This window comes from Triticum urartu, chromosome 7 (assembly GCF_003073215.2).
Source record: "Triticum urartu cultivar G1812 chromosome 7, Tu2.1, whole genome shotgun sequence".
In the NCBI taxonomy this organism is placed as follows: domain Eukaryota; kingdom Viridiplantae; phylum Streptophyta; class Magnoliopsida; order Poales; family Poaceae; genus Triticum; species Triticum urartu.
This window is the reverse complement of record NC_053028.1, coordinates 685,386,535-685,400,946: the sequence shown is the minus strand read 5'-3', so window position 1 is coordinate 685,400,946 and position 14,412 is coordinate 685,386,535. Positions and strand designations below refer to the sequence as shown.

At 43.4% G+C, this 14,412-nt stretch overlaps 1 protein-coding gene across 1 annotated transcript; it reads left to right on the top strand.

Moving 5' to 3' along the window:
• Nucleotides 1–9,021: 9,021 nt before the first annotated feature.
• LOC125524630 (protein MIS12 homolog) lies at nucleotides 9,022–14,096 on the top strand (the record flags this gene model as incomplete). The annotated part of the gene is given in 5 exon segments (XM_048689668.1): nucleotides 9,022–9,374; nucleotides 9,475–9,553; nucleotides 12,702–12,831; nucleotides 12,929–12,992; nucleotides 13,977–14,096. Coding segments are annotated over 3 exon segments (309 nt in total), but the record flags the coding sequence as incomplete, so codon positions are not given.
• Between the last annotated feature and the right edge of the window lie 316 nt (nucleotides 14,097–14,412).

The following is a 14,412-nucleotide window of genomic DNA, read 5'->3' as shown; positions in this document are numbered from 1 at the left end:
GTCGACAGCATCGGTCTCTCTCGATGGACCGGATCTTTCCCTGTTGCGGTATTCGGGGGAGAGGGGGTAGGCAGTGCCAAACAGCGGAGGGAGAGGCTTGACCTGGTAGGTTCTTGATCGGTTTGACAGTTCTTTTTTTTCAAGGATAGCTGAATGCCCTTGCGTTGCTATGGGACATCCAAGATATATATATATTGATCAATAACCATAAGGTTATTAATTCTACTTCACAAACTTCGACAATGCATGCACATTTTAATTTTCGGTCAAAAAACAAAGGTAACAAACTCCTATAACAGTGGATAAAATACAAGAAATCAGTCTAACTAAAAATACCATGTCTACCTTAGAACGTCTATAATATCAATAAGAAGTCTGCTACAAAACCTACTAACAGGTGGAAAAGGAGCAGCTAGTATCTCTCCAACAAACAAAATCATACCATACAAAATAGATTGCCTGCAGTCAATAAAACAGTAGTAGGGCATCTGAACAAAAAATACATAGGGAAAATGGAACATGTCGTTTCGAAGATTACATCAATCCTATCAATGTTAACCACAATACTGAAGATAGGCCATAATGGCCACATGACCATCTGCACTGTACTGATAACTGAATTGCGTGTCTTCATTGATATCATTATAGATTAACATATTTAATTGTTTCAGCACAAAGTTTCCATAATGTCAGGGTAAATTCAAGAATCTTCACACGCACTTAATAGACCATGTAATAGCATGTTGAAAACTATGCAGGAAAAGCATGGTTCCGAGATACTTAAGTCTTGAGGTCAGTCCAGTCTTACCACGAAAATGAAAAGACCATATGATGTCTGGTGCAGCTCCCTATTCATCAGTAGAGAATCCTTCGATTTATTTACATGAAGATTCTTATTGGGCATGGCTGCATCAATCCGAGTATATATATATATATATATATATATATATATATATATATATATATATATATATATATATATATATATCTGGATGATTGATTCCACACATGTGGAGCAGATATTGGAGATTATTAAGATTCTAGTTTATTCCAAACTTTATTTATTTTTATCCCAGTTCTAGACTTCTAATGTCTGTGAAAGAAGAAAATCTTGACCGGAACACAAAATGGCAACAATAAGAAAAAGTTATCACCGGAGCAATGCAGTTAAGAGTTCTGGATACCTTTCAGAAAGAAGTGACATATATTAGCATACTTTATCAGAACAATTCAATCTGCAAATTAGCAAACATGGACATTCCAGTGCATAGTAGTACGAAAAAAGGTGAAAAACAAGTGAACTGTGACACAATGTAGCAGCTGAATCAACAAGGACATGTTAGAATGCAAACATATTGGAGATGAGAATTCCATTGACCTCTTGTTGGACTCTTCAAATTAGATCACTGATGGCACTTCCAGCAGCGAGGCTTCCCCACGGCAAGGCATCTTTCTGGCTATTGTAGCTCTTGAGGATTATGCCATCAGTAGATAATCTACCAGGACCTAAGGCTTCTCCATCCGGCCACGGCTGCAGCCACGTCCACATCGCCGTGGATGCTTCGCCATATCCGCCCGGACGATCGCAGGCCATCACCAACCTCTTGTTTAGCCACGATGCCACGGTGGCCACCAGGCGGCTTGAAGCCACAAACGACATGCTTGAGCACACATCGCGATGTTGGGGGCCACACCCGACAGCGACACCATGCAACACATCATGGCGGCGTTCATGGAGGCGTTGGCGCGATGCTAGCTCCCGGCATGGGCTGGCCTGTGCAGGGCACTGCTCCTACCCCGTGCGGCGCCCACGCCACCATCGCACCCTATACCATGCAATCAAATTGGCAGATAGAGTGCAAAATAATGGAACAAAATTGACAGAAAGATGAACAATGTGCAAGTAGCAACCTCAAAATACGAGGACTACTCGTTTTGAAGTTTCAGAAGAGTTGATCTCAGAAAACTTCAATTGAACGCAAGGCCGAGTAGCAATGTACCCGGATCAGCAGCCTGATTTTTAGATGGTGTAGCTGGCAAATCTTCAAATCTAGTCCCCAAGAAGGAAATCAAGAGCAGATCATGAAGTTAATATACAGAGCTTCCAGAAATCACACATTCACCTACGTCCAAAATGAAGCCTCCACCTGCCAAATGTCCCACAGGCAGTATGTAAGGCAGCGGAATGGATGATCAAATCATAAAACACAATCTAGTATTTACCAGCGATTCAGTATCATGCACGTCGTACTGGATCTCAGAGAGCCTCTGCTTCATCTTGTATGCTTAGATCTCACCATGTAAGACGAAACCAACAACACCGAATAGAAATAGGCACGGGAAGAGAGGGTGGCGATCTTGGCGAAGACCTCGCAGACGCAGAGTCGCAGTACTGGCGCTCGTAGCCCTGGAACACCTCGCTGCTTATGATTGCTCCTCTTGATCACCTTTCATGGCATGCATTAAAGATAAATGGTAGCTAACCAGACCTGGCCGCTGCCATCGCCGAGAGGAGGTTGAGTAGTCAGCTATTTGCGTAGGTGAAAGCTGCTATGTACGTCCTTGATCCATCGCCCGCTGTCCAGGATCGACCCATGCACATGAGACAATACTGGGCGCGCATCGAAGCAGACTTCATGGCTATGTCCCGGATCCACCGCCCTCTGTCCTGCTTGACCCATCCACATGAATCAACACCGGACGCACCAGCTCGTCATCGATGCCGACGAGCTGTTTCATTGCGAGGTCAAGGGGGACCGCGGAAGGGCCGCACTGGTGCATGTGCTATGCGCTACTCGCTAGCGGCGTCAACTAGGAAGGGGCGGCTAGGGTTTGAACAGGGAGGAGGAGACACGGCTTGCGTGGATTTTTCGTTGCTTGCGTGCGTGGGTATGACGGTTTTGCTGGTTCTTTCGCCGGATCACATGGGGATGGGACCACGTAATTAAGAAGAACGAATCACGTTTGGGGTGGAACGTACGCAGGGAAAACCAACAGCGCACGGGGGGGAGGCTAGACGAAGGGTTCGACGACGTAAGACGGGAAACGGAACACTGCGTTTCTTTTAGGTATTATAGGTAATTGCCCGTGCGTTGCTACGGGAGCATCCAATCCTATTGTTCTACTATGCATGTATATCTTTATGGCACATTCTTGTTGTTCTAACATATATCTTTAGGGCACATCAGGCCACACTGTTGACTTCTTTTTACCATTAAATAATTTCTTCCTCCTACTTTCTCAAGAGTTGCTAATGTAGATGAATTTAAGAATTTTGCATAATGTTTCCCCCAAACAAGCTATTCCGCCTACTTTATCTCACTCTAGCAGGCACTATGTATCCTAGCTTCTAACTCTCTACAAAAGATAGGAAATGGACTGTTCAAACATAACATTATTCAGAAAAGAGCAAAAGCATGATTCTCAGGAAGAATGTATAGCAAATGTTTTACTAATGCTGGTATATTGAACAAGTTCAAGTAATATGACATAAAAAATAGAAATGTGCAAGCCAATTGGCGAGGGGAGCCATCTGGTAGATAGTGCACCCCATCTTCTCATGTTCTGTAAAAAATTCTTTCATGCCTTCCAGCAACATCTATATCCATGCCTTGTTGCCCAGCATCCTTTTCATATATGGTGTAGATCATAATATCTATATCCATCCTTTTCTAATATAGGAGAAGAGGCAAATGTTAATAGACATGCTAAAACAAAAGTTAGTTGTAGAGGTGGGAAATGCATATGCATCCTAGCTGTAGATCCACTGCAGAATATATCCTGGTATGCCAATGAAAGCAATTGTTTTCCTTCGGTGAAGATTTTGTATCCTGCACATGAGCTGCATAATATCGATGGAGCACGAACCATGTAAAGCACATTAATATTTCAAAATGTAAAAGCACTTACCACGTAGCATGGATTATTACCTCTGATTTGTTAAATAAGTACTAAACTTCCTTCTATGAGGATAAGTCATTCGTGATAAAGTGCTAACTCCACTCTAATGAGACTATTGTCAGGTTGAGAGGATACAGAAAACTTAGTTACAAGCATAGAAAAATGAAAAACAAAGCATACTATTGTTTGGACAATTGTACGGTCTGGTCATACGGTAAACTTTTCCTTTCAGAGGAAATATTACACAATTGTCATGGTCTCATGGATCAGTGGAAGTTACTCACAGCAACACACCCAGATTATGGATAGCTAGAATCAAGCCATACATGAACTAAAGACGTGAAAAAAGCCTGGAATTTTGACTTCAGGTTCCATTCATGCTTTCATGTTTCCCGTGAATCTGAATCATCAGCTGTGTAGGGCAGTTTCATATGCACCTGCGATGTCAAGAAAAATTCGTTAAAGGAATAAGATAACAAAAGCTATACTGGATGGAGGCCAACCATGTTATACTCTGGAAGGAGGGTCTAATAGCTAAGGGATATTTTCAGATAATAAGTTTGGCAGTGAAAATTCGAATATCTACATAAAATGTCGTATCAAAGGATTTCATATGGAGGGAGGATTTTGAATATTGGCCTCACGGGAAATAGAGGCGTGAGGTTCTGTTCAACGTGATGGAATGGTAGGACGAACAGAAGCAGCAGCATAGCAGCGTCAGCAATACGGACAGCAGCAGCAGCATAGCGGCAAAATTGCATCTCTCACGCAGCAACGTACATGCATCGGTGCCACAACGCACACCAGCGCGTGGTCACGCACCTTGGCTACATCGCTGCACGAAGAGCAGGCAGACCTCTACCTTGGCCAGTGACCTGCCACCCGAATCCTCTCCTTCCCACGACGGCGACCTGTCTCCCGCATCCTCTCCTCCCCCCAACGGCTACCTCTCCTCTAGTCAGGGCGGCCCCCTCTCTCTCTCCATCACGATTGACTTGATGCACCCATGACGGATCTGGGAGGAGCGAATAAAGGAGAGGATAGAGGGAAGCTAAACAATTAAAAGGAAGCAATAGGAGAGATGTCATCCGTGATTGGCCTGAATTAATTGTATTATGCATTAACCAAATAAGGTATTAATCCATGAATTGATTGAATTACCAAATATTGACCGAGAGGAGAGGAAATCGTTGTAGGGTGAGAAAGGATGGACGAACGGGTGGGACGACGTAAGAGGGGAGACAGAACCTTACGGTTCTTTTAGATAAAGTAGAGATGGAGATTAATTAATAATTATTATTATTATTATTATTAGAGAATTAGAGATTAGAGATTATTTGCTTCCTGAAAATCTATTATTTGTTTCCTAAAGCAAATTGCATTAATGAGAGAGATCCGTTGATTTGGCTAAGGTAGGAAAGAATCTATTATTTGTTTGCTAAAGAAAATTGCATTAATGGAAGAGATCCGTTGATTTGGCTAAGGTAGGAAAAATTTATTATTTGTTTCCTAAAGCAAATTGCATTAATGAGAGAGATTCATTGATTTGGCTAAGGTAGGAAAGAATCTATTATTTGTTTGCTAAAGCAAATTGCATTAATGGGGGAGATCCATTGATTTGGCTAAGGTAGGAAAGAATCTATTATTTGTTTCCTAAAGCCAATTGCATTAATGAGAGAGATTCGTTGATTTGGCTAAGGTAGGAAAAAATTTATTATTTGTTTGCTAAAGCAAATTGCATTAATGGGAGAGATCCGTTGATTTGGCTAAGGTAGGAAAGAATCTATTATTTGATTCCTAAAGCAAATTGCATTAATGAGAGAGATTCGTTGATTTGGCTAAGGTAGGAAAGTTAGATCCGTGATCTTTTGTCATTAGGAAAGTGTTGAAAATAAACCGTACCGTACTACCAACTCCTCCATTAAGTTTTTTTTCGCTGGTTAATTTTCGTACGTTTTTTTGATCGATTGTCTTGGGTGCGATCGGAGGTTGGGCCCTGGAATGCGTGAGGGTGGGTGGGGGCTTCGGTACGCGGTTTTTTCGGTTCGTGGCGGCTCAGTGTAAGGTGGGACGAGGTACCAAAAAAGACCATGGGAGGTGGGACGAAAAAAAACCTAAAAGCGAGACTACCAACTGCTCCATTAGAAGTAGAGATTCAGTACACCAACTAGCTTTTGTTAATCTGTCGTGAGCTGATGTGGACTTTTACGCCTTAGAAAAGAGCTGGTAATAAAGATCAACTTGGAAATTTCTTTTTTTTTTCTACACAAATATACCCTACCATCACATCAGCGTAACACAATTTAAATAGTTCAAATTCTACCATGCATCTCAAGTACATTCCATATTTGCATCATTAATATTTTGAACAATTCTTTTCTATTTTTCTATCATCATTGTTTGGAGATGGGCAGGCGCGCCAACATGCACTTTCATGTTCTACTAGTTTTTAGGATAACTAGTACAATGCCTGTGCGTTGCCACGGGTTTTTAAAATATTTTGCCATAACGCATATTAATTTTTACAAATGTCAGTTGATAATTTTAAAACATCATCCAAATCCATTAGTTCTTATCTCTGACGAACAAAAGTGGAAATAAATTTTATACTACATTATATAAGTATAGCAAACATGATCGTGCGTTGCAACGGAAGTAAATAAATAAATATGTGCTTAGAAACCTGAAAAACTTGACCATAATGAATAGTTAGTTTGATACATAAGGTTTTCATTAATATGATCATAAGCATCATCGTCACGAAAATTGTTCATCAAAAGTTTAACTGACATAATGAACGTAGCTCAAGACTCCCAACGGGTCTACATCTTCTATCTCCAATGTAGATAGCACTCCCCGCTTATCCCTTTTTCTATCCTTGCCTATGATGACTGTGGTGTCCAGTTCACAATGTGTCCAAACGTGATCAATTTCATGACAATGAGCACCCCCCCCCCCTCCCGACGTGCACACATGTCGCTGCATCCACTCTAGGGAAAATTTAGAACTTAAAAAAACTAATTTGTCAAGTTGGACATGAGGACACCTTCTGCGCCCTGTACCTGTCTCTACATCTTTCCTCGTATTCCTACTTGTTTTTGCACAAAGCATGCCGCTACATAGCCTATTGCTATGAATTTAGTCAACGTTGAGGAACTGTGTCACGACACATTAAGGGAGGTGAAAAGTTCGGCAAGGACAGAGTGATAGGGGAGGATATAGATGCCAGGCGAGACATGGCGAGATGTCATGCCGGCGTCTAAGGGCACCAGCGGGTCGAGCGAGACGGACTTCTGCCCAGCAACAACGTTGAGAAAGAAGTGTCAATTACAGGCGCCGACCAGTCTACGCGTATTATGGGCTTATATGGTCTAGTTTTAGTTTTTCATATCAAGATGATTTGTTTTTTTTTTGATTGAGCGATTCGTATGAACATGTTTGATGCACCTTTGGATTTTAATGAATCTGTGATATATGCTTTTTTGGATCATATTTCAAAGTTATAGCCCAGCGATTGGTGTTCTCATATGCCAAACAGACGCCGCGCTGGAGATGCACTCACGCATGACTTGGGACACGCACACAGTCGACCAGTTATCCTATATGCTTTGACGCCCATGTATGTACTACACGTCACACACCATGTTTAACTGGACAGGGCCTCCGCATGCCAGCCACACACACCACACACACAGCCACGAATCAGACACATGCAACAACAATAAGCACAGCTGCTGCTGCCGCCAAACCCGTGCAGGGAAAAGGCTGGATGATCCATCCCACCCATACCATGCAAAAATGAAAGATGACTCCCATCTCTCTCTCTCTGCTTGGAATAATGGTGGTCCTCACTTCGCTGCCTCTCCACCACTCCTCCTCTACCTTCTTCCTCCCCTCTTTCTCCTCCTCCACGTCCTACCTCCACCACACCTCCCCATCTCTGCCATGGCAGGCTCCCTTTCCTGCCTTCGCCACCACGACTCCGTTTCTCCATCCCTCTATTTTCCCTACAAGAACACCCCGCACGCCATGGAGTTTGCACTGGACCTCCCCTGCCTCGCGCCGCCGCCTCATTAGCCCCGCTGACGGAGCGCGCCACCGCTAGCGGACCAGGCCGCTTCCCCTGCGACACCTCTATTTCTCCTTCTTTTCCTTCTCCTCCCTGGATCGTCCTCACCCCCACGCATCTCTCTCCCTATCTGTGTTCCAGGAAACGGCATGGCCGAGTGCCAAGCCGGATCGAGCTTTGTCGCCCTCTGTTGTCCGTCGCGCCAGCCAGCCTCCTCTACGCTGAGGTCCTGCAGCCATCCCACCGACTCGGATCTCGCCGGACCCATCCGAATCGGGAGCCGTGTTGCCCGCCGAGCTTGCCACCTGCGCTGTCGCTGCCTCTTCTATCGAGCACGAGCTCGTCCCTGGACTCCTCTGCTCGCGTTGACCCGAGCGAGCGAATGCCGATGACGCCCGTGGACAGCACCGTCGTGGGTGCACCCTGCACCGCGCTGCTGCACCTCCTACTCCCGCTGTCGTCTGCTGCAGCAAGCCGTCGCCTCGTCTCCCCTCCTTTCTCCAGTTTTTCCTCTCCCCGTCTCCTTTCTGACACGAGCCCAGATGTCATGAATTCGCCTAGGAAATCATGCTCCTACCTTAATCTTCGTCACCGGCGACCCCCTTCCTCACCGCCCGCCTCTGAATTCTCCCTAGCCCCTGCCGTGTACGGATCCTTTCGCTACAAGCTCTAGCCGCCGCCGTCGTTCTGCAGATTGTGGGTTGAATAGATGAAAATACAGGGTCATGTTTGTAAATTCAAAACGGTTTTTTGACTTACTAAAACCGGTAGTGCGGGTTGATTTCACGGAATTATATGGGGTTTTCTGTAAATATGCGCGACGGACCACCAGAAGCATTAGGTGCTTTATTATTAAAATAAAATTAAAAAAAAGGGAAGAAGGGGAAGATAAAACTGTGGCTAATCCCAGCCTCTCACGTCCTTATCATTTATAGCCGTTCGTTTTTGTGATCAATTAGTTTCTAGCCGTCTGATCTCCATCAGCGAGAGAGAAATTTGCTCTTTTGGCGCTCGTACAGAGGATTCAAATGAAAAATGAGAAGACCCACCGAACCACCCAAGCCCAGCCCAGCCCAGCCCGCTGTCTTTCTTCCTCTACCCCCGATTCCCTCGTCTCCCGCCGCCGCCGCGGCCCCCGCACACCGGCGACCTCGCTCCCGGGCTCGGCCCTCTCCCCACCGCAGCCGCCCTCCACCCCCACTCCCTCCTCCTCCCCTCGCCTTCTCCCCCAGATCGAGCAGCAGGTCAGGCGGCGGCCAGATCCGCCACGGTGCTTCAGGATCCGCGCCGTCATCACGCGAGGGAGGTCGGCTGCTTCTCCCCAGTCGCTCGCGCGCCAGGAGGGAGCTCGCTGCGGCTCGGCCGCTCCGACCCTAGCGTCAACGCCATGGAGCTCGTCAACAAGGTCCTCTCTCTCTCTCTCTCTCTCGATTCGGTTCGATTTGGAGTTCGTGCTGCTCCTGTTGCCCTGTTCGTGAAGCTCTTGCTGCCCCTCTCTGCCGCAGGAGAACTTACCCCTGGAGGAGGGATTCGGGAGCCTGAGATAAATCTTCGGGCCCAACAAGCAGGCTCCAGGAGGAGGAGGTTTGGTTTTGCTCCTGCTCTACACTGTTGTTACCTGCACTTTGCGTTCCTGCCACTCATGGACGCTTAACTGAGCCTGGAGGAATTTGACTGTTATTAGTTCGTTGGAGTTTTATTAGTTTACTTTTTCTTGACAAAACATTTACCAGGGACTAGATTATGAGAGATGATTAGTGCTAGGGAAAAAGAAGAAGATGCCCACATACACACGGATCACACACAATAATTATTCAAACACATGATGAACATCTCAAAATGACAAAATTGCAGTTTAAAGTGTCATCCGGAGTGTTGCCTTGAGAAAAAGACATAATGAGTAGTTTATGCTTGACCATCTACTTGTTGAGGTGAGTTCACATCTCACAAAATTATTGGAAAAATAACTTCAAACGTCGCAAACTTGATAGAAAAGAAGTTCCAATGACAGCATCACAAAATAACTCTCTCTAACGACTGAAACAAATATCACAGATTGAGTTTCTTCCTCTCAGGCGTGAGCTTTTTTGAGAGGTTTTGTCGTTGTTCCAAATGAAGTGATTGTATCTCTTCTTCGCCCCATTGTAAGGACATCCAGCTTCCCTATGCCCAAGTTCATGGCATTTTTTGCATATGTTCTTTCAACCTACCTTAGGTTTATTACCTAAACCCCCTCAAGAGCAGCCTTTATCCTTAGTTTCCTATGCCTTCTTGCACCTGCTTTGGTAGTGTTGCTTGCAGAACAAAACCTGGATCCACCGCAGGACACTGAACCTTGTCTGCGAGTGGTTCTATCTCCCCTTGATATGCAGCCTGAATTTTTACACGGAGTAGTAATTGTGCACAAAGTCCTCCAGCTTGACATTAGACTGCAGTTAGAACAACTAATGCATGTGTACATGGCTTGTTTGTATGTTGCCACTCCATGCAAGTACATTCATGTGCAAGTGCCTTGTTTACATGCCTTTTAGTGTGATCTTTCTCTATATCAGTGACCTTGACACTACAATCCCTTTAGAGATGGCCTAATCCTCTAGTCCTATCATTTAATTGTTTAATGACGCCTGGCAGAATTTTTTACCTTGCAAACACTCTCCAATCCTTCTCCTCTTCCTAATTCCTAAAGAGCTCCATAACCATCTCTCTCAACTTGTCACAAAACTGGACGATAGGCAAATCCTTTATCTCCCTGATCCAACTATTAAAACATTCTGCAAGATTATTGTGTATGTAGTCCACCTTGATATCCTTGTTGAACGTGCACCTAAGTTATATAAGAGAGTGGACAATGAGACCAAATGGCAAGAAAAATAGCTTGTGATGAAAAATAAACAAACAGTTGACAACAGTAAGAAATGTACCTCATCCATAACAAATTGTAGTACTGTTGTAGGTAGTCTTGCACCTTAGGCTTTTCGGTTATTACAAGATTCATATGATAATCATATGTCGACTTCTCATGTGCCATAGCAGCAGGCCCACATGCGGGAAAAGTTTTCACCATCGAATTTCTTAACTGCATTTCCCATAAGGTGCCTAAAACATTCTCTTTGCTTGGCATCAGGAAAAACATTCTTCACTGCATTTTTTCCAACCCCTTGCAAACATCTGTGCATAGAGTCAACACAGGAAGATCACCTATTGCCTTCTTTAGTTGTCTCATGAACCAAGTCCAGTTTCTTCCTTTTCAACATTGAAAAAACAAAAGGCTACAAGAAACATCCAATTATGTCCATCTAAAGTTGTAACCACAATGAGGTGCCTATTGCACTTGCCATTCAAATGAGCTGAGTCTATACTTATGTATGATCTACACCCATTCCAAAATCCATCTATGCAAGGCTTAAATGCAATGAACAACTTGTCAAAAAGCATATTACTGTCTATAATTGGCTTTTCAGATGAGTCAGTTTTATACTTAGTGGCGCTCTCTACAACACTTCCTGGTAAACTCAACTCAATTTCAGCTTTGAAGTTATGAAGCAATCAAAAGCTCTCTTCCCAGCTCCATATAGATCAAATAAGTGCTATCTCCCTACAAAAAAAGCTTCAGAGCGACTATAATGCCACGGTTCCATATCACACTATGTTTAAAGTCGACAACGAGCTATTGCCTACAAAAGAAGCTTCAGAGCGACTATAATGCACGGTTCCATATCACACTATGTTTAAAGGTCGACAACGAGCTATTGTTGATCAGCTGGGAAGAGAGCTTTCGATTGCTTCATAACTTCAAAGCTGAAATTGAGTTGAGATCACTAAGAAGTGTTGTAGAGATCGCTACTACGTATAAAATCGACTAATCTAAAAAGCCAATTATAGACGGTAATATGTTTTTTGATAAGTTGTTCATTGCATTTAAGCCTTGCATAAATGGATTTTTGAATGGGTGTAGACCATATAGACTCGGCTCATTTGAATCGCAAGTGGAATGGGCACCTCGCTGCGGTTACAACTTTGGATGGACACAATTCGATGTTTCTTGTAGCTTTTAGTTTTTTCAATGCAAAAACAGAAGGAAACTGGACTTGGTTCATGAGACAACCAAAGAAGGCAATAGGTGATCTTCGTGTTGGCTGTATGCACAGATGCTTGCAAGGGGTTAGAAAGATGTAGTGAACAATGTTTTTCCCAATGCCAAGCAAACAGAATGTTTTAGGCACCTTATGGTAAATGTAGTTAAGGAATTTCATGGTGAAAACTTTTCCCGCATGTGGCCTGCTGCTAAGGCAGATAAGAAGCGTCATATGATTATCATATGAACCTTGTAATAACCGAAGAGCCTAAGGTGCAGGAGTACCTACCAACAGTACCACAATTTGTTATGGATGAGCTACATTTCTTACTGTTGGCAATTGTTATTTTTCATGACAATCTATTCTTCTTGCCATTTGTTCTCATTGTCCACTCTCTTATTTTAGGGTTGAGGCGTGGATCGATGTAGGTAGCTATGCTGATCGCCAGGCCTGCACATGTATACGGCCTGTGTATATGGGAATCTTCTTTTTCCCTAGCACTAATCATCTCTCACAATCTAGTCCCTTGTCATGTTTTATCAAGAAAAAATCAACCTTGTAGTTATAATCAAACTCCAACGAACTTAATAACAATTAGCGAGTTCCTCCTAAACTTGGGGTTTACCTTTGTTTCTTGATTCATGTGTGGGTGGCAGGAGGTATGGAAGGGGACGACGGGACCTCGGCGGTGGAGGCAGTGCTGGGGCTGAGCCCTCAGATCTTCATCAACGAGGTCCTCAACATGGTCGACGACATCCGCTTCCAGGCCTTCGAGTACTGCCTCCAGTTACGCCTCGGATCCCTCTCCGTAACAGCAGCTCACTTTCCCCCCTTTGCCGCCTATTGGTTTTGTTAACTTTGCCCTTTCGCTGTCATTCTACAGGGAAGGTGCCCCCGCGGCCGTCAGCACCGCCACGGCGACCAATAAGGCTGAGGAGCTGAAACGGGTAGGTTTTTTCCAACCTCAGGATCCAATATAACTGAACCCTCCTTTGGAATTTTGGAGAATTCAGGGCACTACCAGATTCTAAATGGTCTCCTGGCCAGAGTAGTTACTTTTTACATGCTAATAATGCTACTAAATCTAATTCAGTGATTACACAGGGAAATTGTTAGGTTTGAATCTGAACTAAACACCCTCAGTGGTTTGCTCAGTGTTAGAATACTGACCGTAGTATACGGCTAGTGTACGTGTGTGTAGTTTTCCTAGTCAACACACATGTTCCTCCTCTCCTGATCAAGTGTGTTCAAGTGGCCAAGTGCCTCTCTGTAACCTGTATAAATATGCCCAAGTACTAATAGATCAAGTGTGTTCGATCTGAACTTGCTATCACTCAGGTCAAGATGAGTTTGCTTTCCTTGTAGTTCCACAGTGGAGAAAACTAAACTGTATCAGCCATGTATAGATAGTTTTATTATGTTGGGAGTATACCATTCCAAAGGAAATTGATGCAGCGATGTTGCCTTAACTGCCTAAGTAGATGCGTCTTTCATGTGTATGGGATATAGCTCTTATGTTTGCATGTTTGGTGATCCCTTTTTGTAGCAAATGAATATTAATTTCTTCCGCTGCAAACTGTGTCTTGGTACTTCAATGTGCCAGGAATGAGATATTCTTTATAACACATTTGATATAAGGCATTATATGCAAATTTTGAATGTAAAATGATTACCGAATGGAAGCTTGAAACAGTCAGAACAATCATCATAATAACTTTTGGTTCGGCCTATAAGGCTATAATTCATCTGGTTTTACATATTCATGCTTAAGATATTTAAATACTGATTTTTTTTCTTATGTAATATTTATGCCATTGAGTTCCCTCTTCCTAGAGGCATTTTGTAACACATATGATTAATGCTGTATTTTTTTGTCAAAACTTCTGCTGGAAATTTCTGAAATGTGGACTTTGTGATGATTTTTGTCTTAGGGAGTAAATGCAATTTGCAACTTGGTAACGGATGTATTGAACAAAAGAATGAGCAATTGGGAGATGTATTACCTTCGGAAATGTTTAACTGTACCTGAAGAATTTGTGGCACCTGAAGATGTATGTCTCTTATCTCAAAGTAATTGTTTTTTTTTCAATCCAGAATTGCCAATTTGACCCACACAACACTTTGATCCACACAATTCACATCCCTGTTTCACATGATTCACTATAGATTATTGCTTCAGATACTTTTTGTCCTGGGGGTTCATAATGTGGAAACTGACGCCCTATCTTCACCCTTTTGTGAAAAGTATTTAATTCAGTTGACTCGGCAATTGACAAGGAAACCTTTCAAGATAAAAGTTATGCACAGTCAATACCAGTCAAGCTTGAACTAGTTTGTAAGCTAATTGGAGAATTTGAGTTCTGTTCT